Source organism: Molothrus aeneus, chromosome 31, assembly GCF_037042795.1.
Source record: "Molothrus aeneus isolate 106 chromosome 31, BPBGC_Maene_1.0, whole genome shotgun sequence".
Classification (NCBI taxonomy): Eukaryota; Metazoa; Chordata; class Aves; order Passeriformes; family Icteridae; genus Molothrus; species Molothrus aeneus.
In genome coordinates, this window is record NC_089676.1 from 1,726,103 (window position 1) to 1,750,504 (window position 24,402).

The following is a 24,402-nucleotide window of genomic DNA, read 5'->3' on the forward strand; positions in this document are numbered from 1 at the left end:
AGCCGGACCCTGGGAACAGCCGCCTCGTTTCCCCCCCTCGCTGTCCCCCCCATCTCTCCCTATTCCAGGCTAATTTTAGCCCCCGGCCGCATTCCCGGGCACCTCCCGGTGCCAGGCGGGGTCGGACCGGGAGCTCCGGGCACCCCCCGGGCTGGGGAACCCCCAAAAACCAAACAAAACCCCCCCCAAAAACAAACACCCCCCCCCAAAATAAACAACACCCTACAAAAAATAAACAACACCCCCCAAAAATAAACAACACCCCCAAAAATAAACAATACCCCACAAAAAATAAACGACACCCAAAAACAAACAACACCCCCCAAAAAACAAACGACACCCCCCAAACAACCAAAAAACACCCCCAAAAAACAAACAACAGCCCCCAAAAAACAGACAACACCCCCCAAAACAAACGACACCCCCCAAAAAAACCAAAAACCACCAAAACCACCCCCCTGCCCCCCGGGGGGGGGGGCACCGAGGCTCCGGCAGCCTCAGGGCAGCGCCCCCCCCCTCCCAAAAACGAGCGGCCCCCCCTCAATGCGAGCCTCGGGGGGGGGGGGGGGTCCGGATGTGGGGGGGGTCCCGCTGGATTTGGGGGGGTCAGGAAGGGTCACCCGCCCCCCCCCCCGCGCGCACCTGCGTTCCCAGGGCCCCCCCGCGGGCCGGGGCTGGGGAGGGGGCGGGTTTGGGGCGGGGGGGGCCGGGCCGGGCGGGGCTCGCTGGGTTTTTCTCGGCCGCTGTCGCTGCGCCCCCCCCAAAAGTGTCCCGGGCTGGCAACGGCGACGGCGGCGCCATGGGCAGAGGGGTGAGTAGGGGCGGCCAGGGGCACCCCGAACCCACGCGGGGCACGGGGACACGCGGGGCACCCCCAAAAAACACCCCCAGGCAGAAACAGCCCCAAAACAACCAACCGGGCACCCCCACGCGCGGAGCGACCCCCAGCTCGGGCACCCCAAACCCACCCGAGGGACCCCAAACCCACCCGAGAGACCCCAAACCCACCCGAGAGACCCCAAACCGACTTGAGAGACCCCAAACCCACCCGAGAGACCCCAAACCCACTCGGGGCACCCCAAAACCCACCCGAGAGACCCCAAACCGACTTGAGAGACCTCAAACCCACCCGGGGCACCCCAAACCCACCCGAGAGACCCCAAACCCACTCGGGGCACCCCAAAAACCACTCGGGGCACCCCAAACCCACCCGAGAGACCCCAAACACACCCGGGACACCCCAAACACACCCGGGACACCCCAAAACCATCTGAGAGACCCCAAACCCACTCGGAGCACCCCAAACCCACTCTGGACCCCCCCCACAGACTCTCTCCCCCCCCCACCACACTCGAAAGCCCCCCCCGGGCCCCTTTCCCAGGGTCGGCGCCCACCCGTGACCACCCCCGGCACCCCCCCCACCCCCCCCAAATCACAGCCCCGACCCTCCCCACGCGGGGCAGCCCCCCCGGGACCCCCCCCCCCCCAGCAGGGCACCCCCCGTGTTCCACCCACGCGGGACCCCCACCCCAAATTTCCCCCCCCTCGGGATCACAGAAGCCGCGTGGGGCGCAGCCCCCCCCCCCCCATGATCAGGGGTCACTTTTTATGGGTGGGGTGGGGGGGTCCCCAATCCCCTCCCCTCTCCCCCCCCCGCGCTGTGAATCGCCAGCCCCGTGGGCGGGACCCCCTCGGGACCCCCCCCCCCCAATTCCCGCCCGTGGCTCGGTGCCCGCGGCTGCCCCGAGCTCCGCTCCCGGTGCCCCGGCAACGCCCGCGGGGGGGCCCCGAGCGCCGCTGGCCCCGCGCCCGCCCCCCCCGGAACCCCCCCCAAACCCAAACCGCCCCTCCCCCCCCCCCCCATACCGCGGGCACCCACCCAAAATTTGGGGGGATCCCTCTGGGTGGGGCCCGGACCACCCCAAACCCAAACCCAACCCAGACCGCGGGCACGCACCCAAAATTTTGGGGGGATCCCTCTGTGTTGGGGTTGTCCCCGACCCCTCCCAAACCCAACCTCCCCCCACGCCCCCCCCCAGTTTTGGGGGGACCCCTCTGTGTGGGTGGGGGTTGTCCCCCCCCCCCAAACCCAACCCAACCCTCCCCCCTCCCCCCAATTTGGGGGGGATCCCTCTGTGTTGGGGTTGTCCCCCCCCCCCACCCAAACCCAACCCAACCCCCCCGCGGGGTCCCCTTGGCGCTGTCCCCAATTCGGGGGGGGGGGGGGGGCGGCACACGCACGCGACACCCGACACCCCCCCCTGCCCCCCCCCCACACACCCAAAAGCGGGGGGGTCCCTCAAGTGGGTCCCCCCCCATTCCCCCCCTCAATGTGGAACCACAATTGGGGTCCCCCCGTGTTGGGGGTGGGGCAGGGAACCCCCCCCCTCCCCCCCGCGTTATTTGGGGGGGTGGGGGTGCCCCCCCCGTGCCCCCCCCCGGTAATTTGAGCCCCCCCCCCAGTGTTGGTTTTGGCTCCCGGAGATTTCCATGACATCGGCCCCGCCCCCCCCCGGCCAGCGGGGACCCCTGGGGACAGGGGCGGGGACAGGGAGGGGACAGGGCCACCCCCACCCAACAAGGACAGGGAGGGGCCCCGTGGTGCCCTGGGGGGGCTCCTGCTCTGCCCGGCTTGGGGGAACCCCCCCCGTGGGTGTGGGGACACCCCGTGGGGACAGTGACACCCCCATGGTGACAGCGACACCCCCATGGGGACAGTGACACCGCAGTGGGGACAGGGACATCCCCATGGTGACAGTGACACCCCCATGGTGACAGCGACATCCCCATGGTGACAGTGACACCGCAGTGGGGACAGGGACACCCCCATGGGGACAGTGACACCCCCATGGTGACAGCGACACCCCCATGGGGACAGTGACACCGCAGTGGGGACAGGGACACCCCCATGGGGACAGTGACACCCCCATGGTGACAGCGACACCCCCATGGGGACAGTGACACCGCAGTGGGGACAGGGACATCCCCATGGTGACAGTGACACCCCCATGGTGACAGTGACACCCCCGTGGTGACAGCGACACTGCAGTGGGGACAGTGACACCCCCATGAGGACAGTGACACCGCAGTGGGGACAGGGACACCCCCATGGTGACAGCAACACCCTCGTGGGGACAGTGACACCCCCATGGGGACAGTGACACCGCAGTGGTGACAGTGACACCCCCACAGTGACAGCAACACCCCCGTGCTGACAGTAACACCCCGTGGGGACAGTGACACCCCCATGGTGACAGCAACACCCCCATGGGGACAGTGACACCGCAGTGGGGACAGGGACATCCCCATGGTGACAGTGACACCCCCATGGTGACAGCAACACCCCCGTGGTGACAGCGACACCCCTATGGGGACAGTGACACCGCAGTGGGGACAGGGACACCCCCATGGTGACAGCGACACCCCCCTGGCTGTGGTGACACGCCCATGGGGACAGTGACACCTCAATGGCCACAGTGCCACTCTAGTGACCACAGGGCCACCAAAGTGACCACTCAATGGCCACAGTGCCACCCTGGTCACCACAGTGACCCCGCCATGACCACAGTGACACCTCAATGGCCACAGTGCCACTCTAGTGACCACAGGGCCACCAAAGTGACCCCGCCATGACAACAATGCCACCCTGGTGACCACAGTGACCTCCTGGTGACCACAGTGACACCACCATGGCCACAGTGACCCCGCCATGACCACAGTGCCACTCTGGTGACCACAATGACCCTGTCAATAGCCACAATGCCACTCTGGTGACTGCAGTGACCCCCTGGTGACCACAATGACCGCCATGACCACAGTGACCCCTCAATGACCTCAATGCCACCCTGGTGACCACAGTGACCCTTCAATGGCCGCAGTGCCACCTGTCACCAGTGACCCCTCAGTGACCTCAATGCCACCCTGGTGACCACAGTGCCCCCTCAATGACCTCAATGCCACCCTATTGACCACAACCCCCCCTCCCCATGACCCCCCCAGTGTCCCCGCTGACCCCCCCGCCGCGCCCCCCCCGCCGTGCCCCCCCCGCCCACCCGTGCCCGGTGCCCGGTGCCCGCTGCCCCCCGACGATGCCGGTGGCCACGGTGACGCCGGTGCTGGCCGTGACCTCCACGCCCACGGTAATGGCCCTGGGCTGGCGGGGGGGGGGGGTGGCACCGGGGGGGGGTCCCCTGGCCGCGGGGGGGGTCCCCGTGCCCACCGGGGGTGTCCCCGCAGGCCGGCCGCGAGTACTCGCCCGCGGCCACCACGTCCGAGAACGGCGGCGGGAAGAGGAAGCAGAAGGAGAAGGAGCTGGATGAGCTCAAGAAGGAGGTGAACCTGGTGAGTGGGGACAGCCAGGGGACACAGGGGACACAGGGGACAGGGTCACAGCCAGGGGACAGCCAGGGGATGGACAGGGGACACAGGGGACAGGGTCACAGCCAGGGGACAGCCAGGGGACAGACCGGGGACACAGGGACAGGGAGAAAGACAGAGGACAGGGTCACAGAGGACAGCCAGGGGACACAGGGTCATGGGGACATGGGGGACAGCCAGGGGACACAGGGACATGGGGACATGGGGGACAGGGTGCAGTGAGGGGACAGCGACAGGGACATGGGGACACAGGGCAGACAGGAGACAGTGACAGGGACAGGGGCATAGGGGCAAAGGGGGCATGTGCCCCCATGGTGACACCAAGGGGACATGGGAACAGCGAGGGGACACGGGGGACACGGGGACACAGGGGACAGCGACAGGGACACAGGGACATGGGGACAGCTAGGGGACAGCTAGGGGACACGGGGGACACAGGGGCAATGACAGGTACAGGGGGACATGGGGGGCATAGGGGCATGGGTGACATGGGGGACACTGGGACCATGGGGACACAGGGGACGTGGGGGACACAGAGCTGGTGGCCATGTCATTGCATTCATGGGGACATGGGTGATGGGGGTGACTTGGGTGACATGGATGACACTGAGGGACATGGGTGACATGGGACTCCAGGGCCAGCTGGCTGTGTCATCCCATCCAGAGGGACGTGGGTGACATGGGGACACGGGGACACGCCACCCTGCTGGGGTGACTGGGGTCACGGGGACAGCTGTCCCATGTCACCCAGCTGAGGTGACAGTGGCATGGGTGACGTGGGCGGTGTGGGACCCTGGGGACAGCTGGCCATGCCACCCCAGCCAGAGGGACACGGGTGGCAGGGGTGGCTGGGGGCACGGTGACAGGGGTGGCGTTTGTCCCTCAGGATGACCACAAACTGTCCCTGGATGAGCTGGGCAGGAAGTACCAGGTGGACCTGTCCCGGGTGAGATGTCCCCATGTCCCTGTGTCCCCCTGTCCCCATGTCCCTATGTCCCTCTACCCTCACATCCCTCAATCCCAATGTCCCCAAGTCCCCATGTCCCTGTGTCCCTGTGTCCCTCTGTTCCCGTGTCACCGTGTCCCTGTTTCACCATGTCCCTGTGTCCCTCCTGTCACCATGTCCCCGTGTCCCTGTGTCCCTCTGTTCCCATGTCACCGTGTCCCCGTGTCACCGTGTCCCTGTGTCCCTCCTGTCACCATGTCCCCGTGTCCCTGTGTCCCCCTGCTGTCCCCATGTCCGTGGTGTCACCTTGTCCCCCTTGTGTCCCTGTGTCCCTGGTGTCCCCCTGGTGTTCTCGTTTCCCTGGTGTCCCCCCCAGTGTCACGGTGTCCCTGGTGTCCCCATGTCCTCCTGGTGTCACCGTGTCCCTGGTGTCCCCCTGGTGTCACCGTGTCCCTGCTGCCCCCATGTCCCTGCTGTCCCCCTGCTATCCCCAGTATCACCGTGTCCCCTTGGTGTCACCATGGTGTCCCCCTGGTGTCCCCCCCGTGTCCCGCAGGGCCTGACCAACGCCCGCGCTGCCGAGATCCTGGTCCAGGACGGCCCCAACGCCCTGACGCCCCCTCCCACCACCCCCGAGTGGGTCAAGTTCTGCCGGCAGCTCTTCGGGGGCTTCTCCATCCTGCTCTGGATCGGCGCCATCCTCTGCTTCCTGGCCTACGGCATCCAGGCCGCCATGGAGGACGAGCCCGCCAACGACAACGTGAGGGACAGGGGACACGGGGGGCAGGGGGGCTATGGGGGGCATGGCGGGGTATGGGGGACATGGGGGGCACCAGGGGCATTGGGGCATCAGGGGGTATGGGGACATGGGGGGGACCAGGGGGCATGGGGGGTATGGGGGCATGGGGGGCACCAAGGCATTGGGGCATCAGGGGGTATGGGGACATGGGGGGGACCAGGGGGCATGGGGGATTTGGGGGGCATGGGGGGCATGGGGGGCACCAGGGGCATGGGGAGCACCAGGGGCATTGGGGCATCAGGGGGAATGGGGGGCATTGGGGCATCAGGGCACATGGGGGGCTCCAGGGGGCATTGAGGCATCAGGGGGAATGGGGGGCATCAGGGGGCATGGGGGGCACCAGGGGGCATGAGGGTATGGGGGGTATGAGGACATGGGGAGTATGGGGGGCATGGGGAGCACAGGGGACATGGGGGACATGGGGGACATGGGGGGCATGAGGGTATGGGGGGCACGGGGGGCCATGGGTACATGGGGGGCACGGGGGGCACAAAGGGCACCAGGGGGTGTAGGGGGAGATGGGGGAAATTGGGGCCATGGGGGCTATGGGGGCTAAAGGGGACACGGGGACATGGGGGGCACACGGGGCATGAGGGGTATGGGGGGCATCAGGGGGTATAGGGGGCATGGGGGGCACGGGGACACAGGGACACCCACAGTGACACCAGGGACACGGGGACACCAGGGGCACATGGGGACAGCAGGGACACAGGGATGTGGGGGACACCAGGGGCATGGGGGGCATGGGGGGTGTGGGGGGCATGGGGACATGTGGGGTACATGGGGCATGGGGGGGTATTGGGGGGTATGGGGGGCACGGGGGGGCTCTGGGATCATGTGGGCAGCGACATCAAGGTGCCATGGGGACAGGCGCCAAGGGGACAGTGGCACTGGGGGTGGCACAAACCCGCGGCCTCTTGTCCCCTCCCCAGCCCTCGGGGTGCCCAGCTGTGGGTATGGGGGGGATGTCCAACCACCGAGGGTGTCCCCTCCCTGTCCCCCCACCCTGCGGGTCCCCGGGGGGGGTTCCTCGGTGCCCCCCAGGTGCTGAGGTGCCGCCCCCCCCCATGGTGCCAGCTGTACCTGGGGGTGGTCCTGGCCGCCGTCGTCATCGTCACCGGCTGCTTCTCCTATTACCAAGAGGCCAAGAGCTCCAAGATCATGGACTCCTTCAAGAACATGGTGCCCCAGGTGGGCAGGGGGGCACGGCCGGGGGGGGCCCGGGGGGGTGGGCACCCCCTGAGGTGCCCGGTGCCCCCCAGCAAGCGCTGGTGATCCGCGAGGGAGAGAAGATCCAGATCAACGCCGAGAACGTCGTGGTGGGAGACCTGGTGGAGGTGAAGGGCGGCGACAGAGTGCCCGCGGACATGAGGATCATCTCCTCCCACGGCTGCAAGGTGGGCATGGGGACACTGGGGACACTGGGGGGACACTGGGGACATTGGGGACACTGAGGGGACACTGGGGACATTGGGGACAGGGTGTCTGCAGACATGAGGATCATCTCCTCCCACGGCTGCAAGGTGGGCATGGGGACACTGGGGACACTGGGGGGACACTGGGGACATTGGGGACACTGAGGGGACATTGGGGACATTGGGGACATTGGGGACAGAGTGCCCGCGGACATGAGGATCATCTCCTCCCACGGCTGCAAGGTGGGCATGGGGACACTGGGGACACTGGGGGGACACTGGGGACATTGGGGACACTGGGGACACTGGGGACATTGGGGACACTGAGGGGACATTGGGGACATTGGGGACAGGGTGCCCGCAGACATGAGGATCATCTCTTCCCACGGCTGCAAGGTGGGCATGAGGACACTGGGGACATTGGTGACACTGGGGACACTGGGGACACTGAGGGGACATTGGGGACATTGGGGACATTGGGGACAGGGTGCCTGTGGACATGAGGATCATCTCCTCCCACGGCTGCAAGATGGGCACAGGGGGGGACATCCAAACCCACCCAACCCCACCCAATCCCCCCAAAACCCCAAACCCCTCCAATGCTCCCATAACCCCAAACACCCCAATTCCCCCTGAATCCCCCCATAACCTCAATCCCCCCCATAACCCAAATCCCCCGAGTCCTCCCCATAACCCAAATCCCCCCAGTCCCCCCAATCCCCCTGATAACCCCAATCCCCCCCAGTCTCCCCCATAACCCCAATGCCCTGCCCCCCAGGTGGATAACTCCTCCCTGACGGGCGAGTCGGAGCCCCAGACGCGCTCCCCAGAGTTCACGCACGAGAACCCGCTGGAGACGCGCAACATCTGCTTCTTCTCCACCAACTGCGTCGAAGGTGGGGCGTCCCTGGTGTCCCCAGTGCCGCCTGTGCCCATCCCAGTGCCCCATCCCAGTGCCACCAGTGCCCCCATTGCCCTCACTGCCCCCAGTTCGCCCAGTACCCCCAGTTCCCCCCACCATGTGCCCATGCCATCCCTCCGGGCCCTTCGTCACCTTGGTGCCACCACAGGGACCGCATGTGGCATCGTCATCTCCCCAGTGCCCCCAGTGCCCCCAGTGCCCCCAGTTCCCCCAGTGCTCCCAGTTCCCCATCCCAATGCCCCCATCCCAGTGCCACCAGTGCCCCCAGTGCCACCCCTGGGCTCTTTGTCACCTCGGTGCCACCACAGGGACCGTGCATAGCATCGTCATCTCCATGGGTAACCGCAGTGCCCCCAGTGCCCCCAGTGCCCCCAGTTCCCCCAGTTTCCCATCCCAATGCCCCCAGTGCCCCATTGCCCCCAGTGCTCCCAGTTCCCCATCCCAATGCTCCCATCCCAATGCTCTCATCCCAGTTCCCCCAGTGCCCGCAGTGCCATCCCTCCGGGCCCTTTGTCACCTCGGTGTCCCCAGGCACGGCGCGTGGCATTGTCATCTCCACGGGTGACCGCAGTGCCCCCATTGCCCCCAGTGCCCCCAGTGCCACTCCCCAGCCCCGTGCCATCCCCCCGGGCCCTTCGTCACCCCGGTGCCACCACAGGGACCGCGCGTGGCATTGTCATCTCCACGGGTGACCGGACGGTCATGGGCCGCATCGCCTCTCTGGCCTCGGGGCTGGAGGTGGGCCGGACGCCCATCGCCATGGAGATCGAGCACTTCATCCGCCTCATCACCGGCGTCGCCGTCTTCCTCGGCCTCTCCTTCTTCATCCTCTCGCTCATCCTGGGCTACACCTGGCTGGAGGCCGTCATCTTCCTCATCGGCATCATCGTGGCCAACGTGCCCGAGGGGCTGCTGGCCACCGTCACGGTGAGCTAACTGGGAGGGACTGGGAACAAACTGGGAGGGACGGGGATGGGTTGGGATGGAGATATTGGGGCGTAAAAGGGTACTGGGATGGACTGGGAGGGGCTCGAGGCCATCATCTTCCTCATCAGCATCATCGTGGCCAACATGCCCGAGGGGCTGCTGGCCACCGTCACTATGGGACGGGGCACTGGGAAGGAACTGGGAGGGCATTGGGAGCACTGGGAGGGCACTGGGAAGGAACTGGGAGCACTGGGAGCACTGGGAGGGCAATAGAGGCATTACTGGATGGCTCCACCATCATCTTCCTCATGGGCATCATCATGGCTAGCATGCCCAAGGGCCACCCTCGTGATGGGAGAGGGCACGGGGATAATTTCGGGGTGCTGGGAGGGGTCCACAAACCCCATATCAGGGGTGCCACCCCCCATGAGAGCCCAGGGTGCCCCCCAGTTGTGCCTGACCCCGATGACAATGGGGGTTTGGGTATTGAGGGTACACTGAGGGTACACTGTGGGGGTTCTGGTGCCAGTTTTGGGGTCAGGGGGTTCTGTTCACCCCATATGGGGGGGTCCCACCCCCGTGACACCCCGGGGTGTCCCCCAGGTGTGCCTGACCCTCACTGCCAAGCGCATGGCCAGGAAGAACTGCCTGGTGAAGAACCTGGAGGCCGTGGAGACGCTGGGCTCCACCTCCACCATCTGCTCGGACAAGACGGGGACGCTGACCCAGAACCGCATGACCGTGGCCCACATGTGGTTCGACAACCAGATCCACGAGGCCGACACCACCGAGGACCAGTCGGGTGAGCGGGGGCACCCCGAAAACCCCAGTGCCCCCCGCACCCCGATCCCCTTGGACCCCAAAGCCCTGGGGCCTTGGTACCCAAATCCCCAAAACCCCAAATCCCCAAAACCCCAATCCCCCAAAACCCTGATCCCCTGGCACCAGGGTGGTCAGTGGATGACACCAATGGGTGGCACTGGTGACACCAGCCATGCCCTGACAGTGCCCCGTGTCCCCAGGTGCCACCTTTGACAAGCGCTCTCCCACCTGGGTGGCCCTGGTCACACTGGGGTGGCCAATGGGTGACACTGGGATGGCCAATGGTGACACCAATGGGTGGCACTGGTGACACCGGCCATGCCCCGATGGTCCCCACTGTCCCCAGGTGCCACCTTCGACAAGCGCTCTCCCACGTGAGCGGCCCTGGTGACACTGGGGTGGCCAATGGTGACACCAATGGGTGGCACTGGTGACACCGGCCATGCCCTGATGGTCCCCACTGTCCCCAGGTGCCACCTTCGACAAGCGCTCTCCCACCTGGGGTGGCCCTGGTGACACTGGGGTGGTCAATGAGTGCCACTGGTGGCACTGGGGTGGGCAATGGGTGACACCAATGGGTGGCACTGGTGACACCGGCCATGCCCTGATGGTCCCCACTGTCCCCAGGTGCCACATTCGACAAGCGCTCTCCCACCTGGGCGGCCCTGGCGCGCATCGCGGGGCTCTGTAACCGCGCCGTGTTCAAGCCGGGCCAGGAGAACGTCTCCATCTCCAAGGTGGGGGGGTCCCCGCGGCCCCGGGGGAGGGGACAGAGGGGACAGGGCCCCGGGGGCGGCGGTGGGTGACAGCGGCGTCCCCACAGCGGGACACGGCCGGGGACGCGTCCGAGTCGGCGCTGCTCAAGTGCATCCAGCTGTCCTGTGGCTCCGTCAAGAGGATGCGGGACAGGAACCCCAAAGTGACCGAGATCCCCTTCAACTCCACCAACAAGTACCAGGTGTGGGCAGGGGGGCAACTGGGGCAACTGGGGGGAATGGGGGGAACGGGGGGCAATTGGGGCAATTGGGGGAACTGGGGGGAATGGGGGGCACGGGGGGCACAGGGGAACTGGGGGAATGGGGGGCAATGGGGCCAATTGGGGAAATGGGATGAGGAACTGGGATGAGGAACTGGGATGGGGCACTGGGGGCACTGGAGGCAATGGGGGAATCGGGGGCACTGGGGCATGGGGATAACGGGGGCATGGGGGGAATGGGGGAGCTGGGGGCAATGGGGGAACTGGGAGGGGGCACTGGGGGCACTGGGGGCACCGGGGGAACTGGGGACACTGGGGGCACTGGGATTGGGAACTGAGGGCACTGGGGGCACTGGGGGCACTGGGGGAACTGGGATGGAGAACTGGGATGGGGCACAGGGGGCACAGGGAGAATTGGGAGAAATGGGGGTACTGGGGTCACTGGGCAGTATGTGGGTGACCCTGGAGGGACTCTGGTGACACTGGAACGGCTCTGGGTGGCACTGGTGACACCGGAATGGTCAGCGGGTGACCCTGGGCTGGCTCTGGGTGACCCTGGGGTGGCTCTGGGTGACCCCGCGCTGACCGGGGCCCATGACCCCGCCGTCCCCTGTCCGTCCCCGTGTCCAGCTGTCCATCCACGAGCGCGAGGAGGACCCCCAGGGTTACCTGCTGGTGATGAAGGGAGCCCCCGAGCGCATCCTGGACCGCTGCTCCCGCATCCTCCTGCAGGGCCAGGAGCAGCCCCTGGACCAGGAGATGCGCGAGGCCTTCCAGAACGCCTACCTGGAGCTGGGGGGGCTCGGGGAGAGGGTCCTGGGTACGCCCGGGGGTCCTGGGGGGGTCATGAGGGGGTTCTGAGAAGCTGGGGAGGGGATACAGAGGGGATTTGGGGGAGAAGATCCTGCATGAGGAGGAGGAGGAGGAGGAGGAGGAGTTGTTCAGAGCCACAGCCTGGAGCTGGGGGCGCTCGGGGAGAGGGTCCTGGGTACGCCCAGGGGGCTGAGGGGGTCCTGGGGGAAATTCTGGGGGGATTTGGGGGTCCCTGGGTTGCTGGAAGGGGATCCAGAGGGGATTTGGGAGAGAAGATCCTGGATGAGGAGGAGTCGTTCAGAACTGGGGGGGCTCAGGGAGATGGTCCTGGGTAGGTCTGGGGGTCCTGGGAGGGGTCCTGGGGGGCTGGAGAGGGGATCCAGAGGGGATCCGGGGGAGAAGATCCTGGATGAGAACATGGAGGAACTTTCCAGAATGCCTACCTGGAGCTGGGGGGGCTTGGGGAGGGTCCTGGGGGGGTCCCGGGTACATCTGGGGGGACCTGGTGGTTCCCAGGGCTCTGTCACCTGTACAGAAGCTCCTGTGGGTGTTTTAGGAGTCTCAGTGTCCCCTCAGTGTCCCCAGGGTTCTGTCACCTGTACCTGTCCCCAGACACGATCCTGGGGGTATTTTTGGGATCTTTGGGGTCTCAGTGTCCCCTCAGTGTCCCCAGGGTTCTGTCACCTGTACCTGTCCCCAGACATGATCCTGAGGGTCCCTCTGGGGTCTCTCGTGGGTTCCTGTGGCTGTTTTTGGGGTCTCACTGTCCCCTCAGTGTCCCCAGGGTTCTGTCACCTGTACCTGCCCCTGGACAAGTTCCTGGGGGTATTTTTGGGATCTTTGGGGTCTCAGTGTCCCCCACCATGTCCCCAGGGTTCTGTCACCTGTACCTGCCCCCGGACAAGTTCCCCCGCGGGTTCCGTTTCGACGCGGACGAGGTGAATTTCCCCACCAGTGACCTTTGCTTCGTGGGGCTCATGTCCATGATCGACCCCCCCCGCGCCGCCGTGCCCGACGCCGTGGGCAAGTGCCGGAGCGCCGGCATCAAGGTGGGACCCCAAAAACCCCTTGAGCCCCCCCGGGACCCCAAAACCCCTGCCCAGGACCCCAAAACACATCCTGAGCCCACCTGGAACCCAAAACCCCTGCCCAGGACCCCAAAACACACCCTGAGCCCCCCTGGGACCCCAAAACCCCTGCCCAGGACCCCAAAACACATCCTGAGCACCCCCAGGACCCCAAAACCCCTGCCCAGGACCCCAAAACATATCCTGAGCCCACCCGGAACCCAAAACCCCTCTGAGCCTACCCAGGACCCCAAAACCCCGGCCCAGGACCTCAGAACCCCTCTGAATCCCCCTGGGACCCCAAAACCCACCCCGACCCAACTCGGGACCCCAAAACCCTGCCCGGGACCCCAAAACCCCTGCCCAGGACCCCAACACACACCCTGAACCCACACGGACCCCAAAACCCTGGCCCAGGACCCTAAAACCCCCCTGAGCTCACCTGGGATCCCTATTTCCCCTTGCCCCCCCCCATTCTGGGCTGTCCCCAGGTGTCCCCCAGGTGTCCCCAGGTGTCCCGCAGGTGTCCCCAAGGTGCCCCCAGGTGTCCCCAGGTGTCCCCCAGTTGTCCCCCAGGTGTCCCTCAGGTGTCCCCAGGTGCTGACGGTGTCCCCCAGGTGATCATGGTGACCGGGGACCACCCCATCACGGCCAAGGCCATCGCCAAGGGCGTGGGGATCATCTCCGAGGGCAACGAGACCGTGGAGGACATCGCGGCACGGCTGAACATCCCCGTCAGCCAGGTGAACCCCAGGTGAGTCAGACAGGTGAGACAGGTGAGATGGAGACGGGTGAGACACAGCTGAACATCCCCGTCAGCCAGGTGAACTCCAGGTGAGCCCCAGGTGAGACAGGAGAGCCCCAGGTGAGCTCCAGGTGAGCTCCAGGTGAGCCCCAGGTGAGACAGGAGAGCCCCAGGTGAGCTCCAGGTGAGCTCCAGGTGAGACAGGTGAACCTCAGGTGAGCTCCAGGTGAGACAGGAGAGCCCCAGGTGAGCTCCAGGTGAGCTCCAGGTGAGCCCCAGGTGAGACAGGCGAACCTCAGGTGAGCTCCAGGTGAGACAGGAGAGCCCCAGTGAGCTCCAGGTGAGCTCCAGGTGAGCCCCAGGTGAACCAAGTGAGCCAGAGGAACTCCAGGTGAGCCCCAGGTGAGCTCCAGGTGAGACCCAAGTGAGCCCCAGGACAACCCCAGGTGAGCCAGGTAGGGGAAATTGAGGGGATTTGGGGGGGGTCTTTCAAGGAATTTTGGGGTGCTGGAGCAGATTTTGGGGTGCTGACCGCTAGGGAGGCCAAGGTGTGTTTGGTGCACAGGTCACACCTGAAGAACATGAGCCCGGAGCAGCTGGGGAGGGGATTTTGGGGTGATCCCAGGGATTTTGGGGTCCTGGGGATTTTTTCTGGGAAGTTTGGAGTGCTGATTTTGGGGTGTCAACTTTGGGGTGCCGATTTTGGGGTGCTGACCCTTTCCCAGGGAGGCCAAGGTGTGTTTGATGCACAGGTCACACCTGAAGGACATGAGCCCGGAGCAGCTGGGGAGGGGATTTTGGGGTGATCCTGGGGGTGATCCCAGGAATTTCGGGGTCCTGAGGGGTTCTCCCCAGGAATTTTGGGGTGCTGATTTTGGGGTGTCAATTTTGGGGTGCCAATTTTGGGGTTTTGACCTCCCGGGGAGGCCAAGGTGTGTTAGGTTCATGGTCACACCTGAAGGACATGAGCCGGGAGCAGCTGGGGAGGGGATTTTGGGGTGATCCTGGGCGTGATCCCAGGAATTTTGGGGTCCTGGGGGGTTTTCCCCAGGAATTTTGGGGTGCTGATTTTGGGGTTTCGACCCCCCCCTCCCCAGGGAGGCCAAGGCCTGCGTGGTGCACGGCTCGGACCTGAAGGACATGAGCTCGGAGCAGCTGGACGAGATCCTGCGCAACCACACCGAGATCGTGTTCGCCCGCACGTCCCCCCAGCAGAAGCTGATCATCGTCGAGGGCTGCCAGCGACAGGTGACAGCGCCCTGTCCCTGTGCCGCCCGTGCCACTGCTGTCACCCTGTCCCCGTGTCACCACGTCCCAATGTCCCCGGTAACGCCAATGGCCCCAGTGCCCCCAGCATCCGCGGTGCTCCCCATATTCCCAACGGCCCCGGTGTCCTCAAGTGTCCCCAGTGTCCCCAATACCCCCAGTGTCCCCAAAGCCACCAATGTCCCCACTACCCCCAATCTTCCCCACATTCCCAATGTCCCCAATATCGAAAACATCCCCAATACCCCCAGTGTCCCCAGTGCCCCCAGTGTCCTCAAGTGTCCCCAATGTCCCCAAAGCCACCAATGTCCCCAGTATCTGCAGTGTTCCCCATATTCCCAATGTCCCCAGGGTCCTCAAGTGTCCCCAATGTCCCCAATACCTCCAATGTCCCCAGCGTCGCCAAAGCCGCCAATGTCCTCAATCTTCCCCACATTCTGAATGTCCCCAATATTCAAAGCATCCCAAATGTCCCCAATGCCCCCAGTGTCCCCAAAACTCCCAGTGACCCCAGTATCTCGTGTTCCCCATATCCCCAATGTCCCCAACGTCCCCAACATCCCCAATGTCCCAAATGACCCCTGTGCCCCCAATGTCCCCAATACTCCCAATGTCCCCCGTGTCCCCCAACGCTCTCAATGTCCCCAGTGTCCTCAATGTCCCCAAAGTCCCCAATGTCCCAATTATCCCAAATGTTCCCCATATCCTCAATGGCCCCAACATCTCCAGTGTCCCCAACGACCCCAAAGTCCCCAATGTCCCCAGAGCCCTCAACATAACCAATATTCCCAATGACCCCGATGGCCCCAAAAGCCCCCAGTGCCCCCAGTGTCCCCAACGTCCCCGGTGTCCCCAGGGCGCCATCGTGGCGGTGACGGGCGACGGGGTGAACGACTCTCCGGCGCTGAAGAAGGCGGACATCGGCATCGCCATGGGCATCGCGGGCTCGGACGTGTCCAAGCAGGCGGCCGACATGATCCTGCTGGACGACAACTTTGCCTCCATCGTCACCGGCGTCGAGGAAGGTCGGGGACAGACACGGGGGTCTGGGGACATCGGGGACATGGGGGGTACTGTGGGGAATTGGGGGGCATTAGGGACATTGGGGATATTCGGGATATTGGGGATGTTGGGAGTATTGGGGGTGTTGGGGACTTTGGAGACATTGGGGATGTTGGGGACATTGGGGATGTTTGGGATATTGGAATATTGGGGACATTGTGGGTGTTTGGGATATTGGGGTATTGGGGACATTGGGGACACTGGGGACATTGGGGACATTGGGGATATTGGGGACATTTGGGACATTGGGGATGGGATATTGAGGACATTGGGGACATTTGTGGTGTTTGGGACATTGGGGACAATGGGGACATTTGTGGTGTTTGGGACATTGGGAGCACTGGGGACATCTGGGGGCATCTGGGGGCATCTGGGGGCATCTGGGGACACGGCTGTCCCCCGGCAGGCCGCCTGATCTTCGACAACCTGAAGAAGTCGATCGCCTACACCCTGACCAGCAACATCCCTGAGATCACCCCGTTCCTGCTCTTCATCATCGCCAACATCCCGCTGCCCCTGGGCACCGTCACCATCCTCTGCATCGACCTGGGCACCGACATGGTGAGGGGAACCCCAAATCCACCCCAAATCCACCCCAAATCCATCATGGCCAACATCCCGCTGCCCCTGGGCACCGTCACCATCCTCTGCATCGACCTGGGCACCGACATGGTGAGGGGAACCCCAAATCTGCCAAAATCCACCCCAAATCCATCCCTAATCCACCCCAAATCCATCATGGCCAACATCCCGCTGCCCCTGGGCACCGTCACCATCCTCTGCGTTGACCTGGGCACTGACGTGGTGAGGAGGGACCCCAAATCCATCCCAGGGACCCCAAATCCACCTGAGATCCCAAATCCATCCCAAATCCATCCCAAATCCAACCGGGGACCCCAATTCCATCCCAAACTCATCCAAGGGACCCCCCAAATCCACTCCACATCCAGCCAGGGATCCCAAACCCATTGCAGAGACCCCAGACCCTCCTGTCCCTGGGCACTGCCACCATCCCGTGACTGGGTGACACTGCGTGACTTTGGATGACACAGGGTGACACTGAGTGACACAAGGTGGCACTGGGTGACACTGGGTGACACCGGGTGGCACGGTTCTCCCCTCAGGTCCCCGCCATCTCCTTGGCCTACGAGGCGGCCGAGAGCGACATCATGAAACGGCAACCGCGGAACCCCCGCAGCGACAAACTGGTCAACGAGCGGCTCATCAGCATGGCCTACGGCCAGATCGGTCAGTGGTCACTCCCAGGGGTCACTCAGGGGTCACTCATGGTCAGTCTGGGGTCATTCATGGTCATTCATGGTCATTCATGGTCACTCATGTTCACTCATGGTCATTCATGGTCATTCATGGTCACTCATGGTCACTCATGGTCAACAAGTGGCTCATCAGCATGGCCTACGGCCAGATCGGTCAGTGGTCACTCCCAGGGGTCATTCATGGTCATTCATGGTCAGTCTGGGGTCATTCATGGTCATTCATGGTCATTCATGGTCACTCATGGTCATTCATGGTCATTCATGGTCACTCATGGTCAACGAGTGGCTCATCAGCATGGCCTACGGCCAGATCGGTCAGTGGTCACTCCCAGGGGTCACTCAGGGGTCACTCATGGTCAGTCTGGGGTCATTCATGGTCAGTCATGGTCACTCATGGTCACTCTGGGGTCATTCATGGTCATTCATGGTCATTTATGGTCAATGAGCGGCTCATCAGCATGGCCTATGGTCAGATCGGTCAGTGGTCACTCTGGGGTCACTCTGGGGTCATTCATGGTCATTCATGGTCATTCATGGTCATTTACGGTCAATGAGCGGCTCATTAGCATGGCCTATGGCCAGATCGGTCAGTGAGGGGTCCCAAGGTGATCCCAAATCCTGTGGTTTTGATCCCGATCCCGATCCCGATCCCTCAGGGATGATCCAGGCTCTGGGCAGGTTCTTCATGCACTTTGTGATCCAATCCCATGGTTTTTATCCCAATCTGTGGTTTTTATCCCAATCCCACGGCTCTGATCCTGATCCCGATCCCTCAGGGATGATCCAGGCTCTGGGCAGGTTCCTCACACACTTTGTGATCCAATCCCATGGTTTTTATCCCATGGCTCTGATCCCAATCCCAATCCCAATCCCAATTCTGATCCCACAGGGATGATCCAGGCTCTGGGTGGGTTCTTCACGCACTTTTTGATCCAATCCCGATCCTAATCCCATGGTTTTTATCCCAATCCCACAGCTCTGATGCCGTCCCCAATTCCAATTCTGATCCCTCAGGGATGATCCAGGCTCTGGGCGGGTTCCTCACGCACTTTGTGATCCAATCCCATGGTTTTTATCCCATGGCTCTGATCCCAACCCCAATCCCAATCCTAATCCCATGGTTTTTGTCCCAATCCCACGGCTCTGATCCTGATCCCGGTCCCTCAGGGATGATCCAGGCTCTGGGCGGGTTCTTCACCTACTTCGTGATCCTGGCCGAGAACGGGTTCCTGCCGGGGACGCTGCTCGGGATCCGCCTGGCCTGGGACGACCGCTCCAAGAACGACCTGGAGGATTCCTACGGGCAGGAGTGGGTGAGGGACCCTACGCTGACCCCACACACCAGTCACACACCAGTTACACGCTCCTTACACGCTGCTTACACACCAGCTTCACAACCCTTGCACGGCCCTTACGCTCTGCTCCAAGAATGACCTGGAGGACTCCCAGGGGCAGGAGTGGGTGAGGGACCCCACGCTGACCCTACACACCCCTTACACCGACTTTACACACCAGTTACACACCCACTTCCATCCCATTTCCACACCCATTTCTGCCCAATTTCCTCTTCCATTTTTGCCTCATTTCCGCTCCCTTTCTCCCGTTCACTCCTGGTTTCCCCTGTTTGCTCCCAGTTTTCCCCGTTTCCTCCCTGGTTTTTCCCATTGTTCACCCCCAGTTTCCTCCTTGGTTTCCCCATTGTTCACTCTGGTTTCCCCATTGTTTACCCCTGGTTTCCTCCTGGTTTCCCCGTTTTTCACTCTCAGTTTCCCCAGTTGTTCACTCATAGTTTCCTCCCTGGTTCCCCATTTTTCACTCTGGTTTTCCCAGTTGTTCACTCCCTGTTTCCTCCCCAGTTTCCCCTTTTGCTCACTCCATTTCCCTGTTGTTCACTCTTGGTTTCCTCCCCAGTTTCCCCATTTTTCACTCTGGTTTCCCCATTGTTCACTCGTGCTTTCCTCCCCAGTTTCCCCTGTTGTTTACCCCTGGTTTCCTCCTGGTTTCCCCATTTCTCACTCTGGTTTCCCGCGTTGTTCATTCCCAGTTTCCTCCCCGCTTTCCCGGTTTTTCACCGTTCCCCATTCCCCGCAGACGTACGAGCAGCGCAAGGTGGTGGAGTTCACGTGCCACACGGCGTTCTTCGCCAGCATCGTCGTGGTCCAGTGGGCGGATCTCATCATCTGCAAGACCCGCCGCAACTCCGTCTTCCAGCAGGGCATGAAGTGCGACAAAACGCCCCAAAAATGCCCCAAATCACCCCAAAATCCCACCCCAAACCACCCCAAAATCACCCCAAAATGTGCCGCAACTCCGTCTTCCAGCAGGGCATGAAGTGCGACAAAACACCCCAAAAATGCCCCAAATCACCCCAAAATCCCACCCCAAACCACCCCAAAATCACCCCAAAATGTGCCGCAACTCCGTCTTCCAGCAGGGCATGAAGTGCGACAAAACGCCCCAAAAATGCCCCAAATCACCCCAAAATCCCACCCCAAACCACCCCAAAATCACCCCAAAATGTGCCGCAACTCCGTCTTCCAGCAGGACATGAAGTGTGACAAAACACCCAAAAAATGCCCCAAAATCCCATCCAAAACCACCCCAAAATCCCATCCAAGACCACATCAAAATCCCACCCAAAACACACCTAAAATTATCCCAAAATACCCCAAAATCCCACTCCAAAATGTGCCACAATTCTGTCTTCCAGCAGGGCATGAAGTGCGAGAAAACACCCCAAAAATGCCCCAAAACCCCATCCAAAACCGCCCCAAAATCCCACCCAAAACACACCTGAAATTATCCCAAAATACCCCAAAATCCACCTCAACTCTGTCTTTTAGCACGACATGACTTGCGCCAAAACACCCCAAAAATACCCCAAAATGCCATCCCAAAACCATCCAAAAATCCTACCCAAAATCACCCCGAAGTCACCCCAAAATGTGCCACAACTTCATCTTCTAGCAGGACATGAAGTGCAGCAAAACACCCCAAAAATACCCCCAAACCACCCCAAAACCATCTGAAAATCCTGCCCAAAACAACCCCAAAATCCAACCCAAAATCCACTTGAAATCATCCCCAAATCACCCCAAAATATCCCAAAATCCTACCTTGAACTCACCCCAAAATCCCACCCCAAAACCACCCCAAAATCCCACTTAAAACCAGCCAAAATTTCCCCAAAATCCACCTCAACTCCGTCTTCCAGCAGGGCACGAACTGGAGACCAAAACATCCCAAAACCATCCCAAAAACGCCCCCAAAATACCTGAAAACCCTACCTAGAACACACTTGAAATCATCCCAAAACCACCCCAAAAAATACCCCAAATCCACCCCAAAATCCCATCCAAAACCAGCGCAAAATCCCACCCAAAACACACCCAAAATCATCCCAAAACCACCCCAAAAATACCCCAAATCCACCCCAAAATCCCATCCAAAACCAGCCCAAAATCCCACCCAAAACACACCCGAAATCATCCCAAAACCACCCCAAAAATACCCCAAAACTACCCCAAAATCCTACCCAAACCCACCCCAAAACCCTAAAACATCCCCCAGCCCCTCACAAAACCCCAAATCCCCCAAATTCTCCCAAAAATCCCCAATCCCCCTCCCACAAACCCACTCCAAATCCCCGATGCCCCTTCCAACCCCTCCCCTAAAAGTCCCAAACCCCCTCCAACCCTAAAAAAAAAACCCAAATCCCCCCAAAACCCCCCCCAAATTCCCCAAAAAACCCCAAACCCCCACAATTTTTTAGGAACAAGATCCTGATTTTCGGGCTGCTGGAGGAGACGGCGCTGGCGGCGTTCCTGTCCTACTGCCCGGGCATGGGGGTGGCTCTGCGCATGTACCCCCTCAAGTGAGGGACACCCCAAAAATCCGACCCCAAAAATCCCCGATTCCCCTCCAAAGCCCCTCCAAAAAAATCCCCCAAAACCCTAAAATAACCCAAATCCTACTAAAAATCCACGGTTCCCCTACAAAATTCCCACAAATCCACGCCAAACCCCATCCCTCTCCCTGTCTCCCTCAAAAGATCCTGAGACTGCTCCAAACCACCCAAAAATCCCGAATTCCCCCCAAAAAATTCCCAATTTCCCTATACAAGCCATCAAAAAAATCCTAAAACTGCTCCAAATCCCCCCCAAAACCCCAAATCCCCCAAAAATCCCCAATTCCCCCCCAAACCCATTCCAAAACCCCATCCCTCTTCCAACTGACCCAAAAAAACCCCAAAACTGCTCCAAACCCCCCAAAAAATCCCGAATCCCCAAAAAATCCCCAATTCCCCTCCAAAACCCCCATCCAAAAAATCCCAAAACTGCTCAAGCCCTCCCAAAAAATCCCAAATCCCCCAAAATCCACAATTCCTCTTGAAATCCCCTCCAAAAAAATCCCCAGACCTCTCCAACACCCCCAAAAAACCCCAAATCCCCCCAAAATCCCAATTCCCCTCCAAACCCCGTCCAAAAAAATCCCAAATCCCCCCCCAAAAAAATCCCAAATCCCCCAAAATTCCCCTCCAAAGAAATCCCCCAACCTACAGAAAAAAATGGGTGGAAAATGAAAATATCTCCAAAAATGGGAATTAAAAAAATTGGGGGGAGGCAAAAACGGAGCCCTCACCCCCCTGGAATTTGGGGTCCCCCAAATTTTGGGGTCCCAATTTTGGGGTTTTTGTGCGCAGGGTGACCTGGTGGTTCTGCGCCTTCCCCTATTCCCTGCTGATCTTCGCCTACGACGAGGTCAGGAAACTGATCCTGAGGCGTTACCCCGGAGGTGAGACCCCAAAAAATGGGGGGGACCCCAAAAAATGGGGGGGGGAAACCATAAAAAGTTTTGGGGGGAAAAAAGTGGGGGAGAAAAATGGGGGGAAATTTAAAAAAAATGGGAAAAAAGGGAATAAAATGGGGGGAAATTTGGAATAAAATGGGGGAAAACCCCAAAATATGGGGAGGACCCCAAAAGATGCGGGGGACACCCTAAAATATTGGGGGGTTAAAAATGCGAGGGGAAAAAATGGGGGAAATTTTTGTAAAAATGGGGAAAATGGGAATAAAATGGGGGAAAATGGGAATAAAATGTGGGGAAATCCCAAAAACATGGGGGTGAGAAAATGTGGGGTAAAAAAATGGAGGGAAAGGGAAATCCTAAAGAAATGGAAACCCCAAAAAATGGGAACTTCAAAAGAATGGGAGCATCAAAAAATGGGAATCCAAAAAACTGAAACCCTAAAAAATGGGAACCCTAAAATAATGGGAACACTAAAAAATGAGAACCCTAAAAAATGGAAATCCCCAAAAATGGGAACCTTAAAGATTGGAAACCCCAAAAAAATGGGATGGAACCCAAAACCCAAGGGGAAAACCCCATAAAAACGGGGAGGGCACCCCAAAAATACAAACACCGAGGATTTGGGGGGTACCCGGGATTTGGGGATTTGGGATTCGGGGTTTGAGGATTTGGGGGTTTCGGGGTTTGGGGTTTTGGGGTTTTGGGATTTGGGGATTTGGGGATTTGGGGATTTGGGGGTTTGGGGATTTGGGGATTTGGGGATTTGGGGATTTGGGGATTTGGGGGTTTGGGGATTTGGGGATTTGGGAATTTGGGGTTTTGGGATTTGGGGATTTGGGGGTTTGGGGATTTGGGATTTGGGGATTTGGGGTTTTGGGATTTGGGGATTTGGGAATTTGGGGGTTTGGGGTTTTGGGATTTGGGGATTTGGGGGTTTGGGGGTTTGGGGGTTTGGGGTTTTGGGATTTGGGGATTTGGGGTTTTGGGGTTTTAGGGATTTGGGGTGGGTGGATTTGGGGTGGGGGTTTGGGGTTTTGGGGATTTGGGAGTTTGGGGCTTTTGGATGTACCCCGGATTTGGGGCTTTGGGGATTTGGGGGTTTGGGGCTTTGGGCATTCGGGGATTTGGAGCTTTTGGGATTTGGGGTCCCCCTGACGCCCCCTCCCCTTTTTTTGCAGGCTGGGTGGAGAAGGAAACCTATTACTGATCCCCTCCCCCCTTTTTGGGACCCCCCCGGAGCCCCTCCCCCACCCCAACACTAACCCGGGGGGGGGTCGGGACCCCCTGAACTGGGGGGCACCCGGACCCCCCCCCTGCAGAGCAATAAACCAGTTTAACCCCCCCGCGTACTGGGATGGACTGGGATGGACTGGGATGGACTGGGATGGACTGGGAGGGGAGGGCGGGGAACCTCAGACCCCTCAAATTCCCCCAAATTCCCCCAAACTTCCCCAATTTCCACAAAATTCCCCCCAAATTCCCACAAATTTCGTAAAATTCCCACAAGTTTTCCCAGATTTTCCCCCAAATTTCCCCCCAAATCCCTCTAGATTTCCCCCTAAATTTTCCCCAAATTCCCCCTCATATTTCCCCCCAAATTCCCCCTCATATTTCCCACAAATTTCCCCCAAATGCCCCCAAATTTCCCCCTACATTTCCCCCAAATTCCCCACCAAATTCCCTCTAAATTTCCTTCAAATTCCCCCCAAATTTCCTCCTAAATTTTCCCCAAATTCCCCTAATTTTCCCCCCAAATTCTTCCCCAACTTCCCCCCAAATCCCCCCAGATTTCCCCCTAAATTTTCCCCAAATCCTCCCAAATTACCCCCAAATTTCCTCCAACCCCCCCCTTAATTTCTCCCAAATCCCCCCAAATTTGCCCCTAAATTTCCCCCAAATTTCCACAAAATTCCCACAAATTCCCCCCAGATTTCCCCCCAAATTTCCTCCTAAATTTTCCCGAAATCTCAACCAATTTCCCCCAGATTTCCCCCCAGTGTCCCCCAATGTCCCCGCGGTGTCCCCAGGGCCGGTCCCCTATTTTTAGCCCCCTCCCCCCCCCCCCGGATCCTCTTTCCCTTCTCAAAAAGGAGCGGGGAGGGAGCGGGGGGGGACACTTGGGGACATTTGGGACATTTGGGACACTTGGGGACATTGGGGACATTGGGGACATTTGGGG

The 24,402-nt window shown here is 60.9% G+C and overlaps 1 protein-coding gene across 6 annotated transcripts; it reads left to right on the top strand.

Annotated features, from left to right (window-relative positions):
* Nucleotides 1–720: 720 nt before the first annotated feature.
* Nucleotides 721–23,568, top strand: LOC136568222 (sodium/potassium-transporting ATPase subunit alpha-2). 6 transcript variants are annotated; one of them, XM_066568119.1, is made up of 23 exons: nucleotides 721–811; nucleotides 4,237–4,341; nucleotides 5,264–5,323; nucleotides 5,880–6,083; nucleotides 7,200–7,313; nucleotides 7,385–7,519; nucleotides 8,316–8,433; nucleotides 9,118–9,386; nucleotides 9,990–10,188; nucleotides 10,836–10,945; nucleotides 11,032–11,166; nucleotides 11,815–12,004; nucleotides 12,871–13,046; nucleotides 13,682–13,818; nucleotides 14,907–15,057; nucleotides 15,932–16,100; nucleotides 16,544–16,698; nucleotides 17,262–17,385; nucleotides 18,582–18,727; nucleotides 19,506–19,636; nucleotides 21,187–21,288; nucleotides 22,117–22,208; nucleotides 23,402–23,568. In XM_066568119.1, exons 1-23 carry the CDS (start codon nucleotides 800–802, stop codon nucleotides 23,428–23,430), a joined length of 3,063 nt encoding a protein of 1,020 aa, XP_066424216.1. In that variant the 5' UTR covers nucleotides 721–799; the 3' UTR covers nucleotides 23,431–23,568. The 6 variants fall into 6 exon arrangements, with proteins under 6 accessions (XP_066424216.1, XP_066424215.1, XP_066424217.1 ...); XM_066568118.1 differs by lacking the exon at nucleotides 721–811 and adding an exon at nucleotides 4,035–4,139; XM_066568120.1 differs by lacking the exons at nucleotides 721–811; nucleotides 4,237–4,341; nucleotides 5,264–5,323; ... (1 more) ...; nucleotides 7,200–7,313; nucleotides 7,385–7,519 and adding an exon at nucleotides 7,736–7,780.
* The last annotated feature ends 834 nt before the right edge of the window (nucleotides 23,569–24,402 follow it).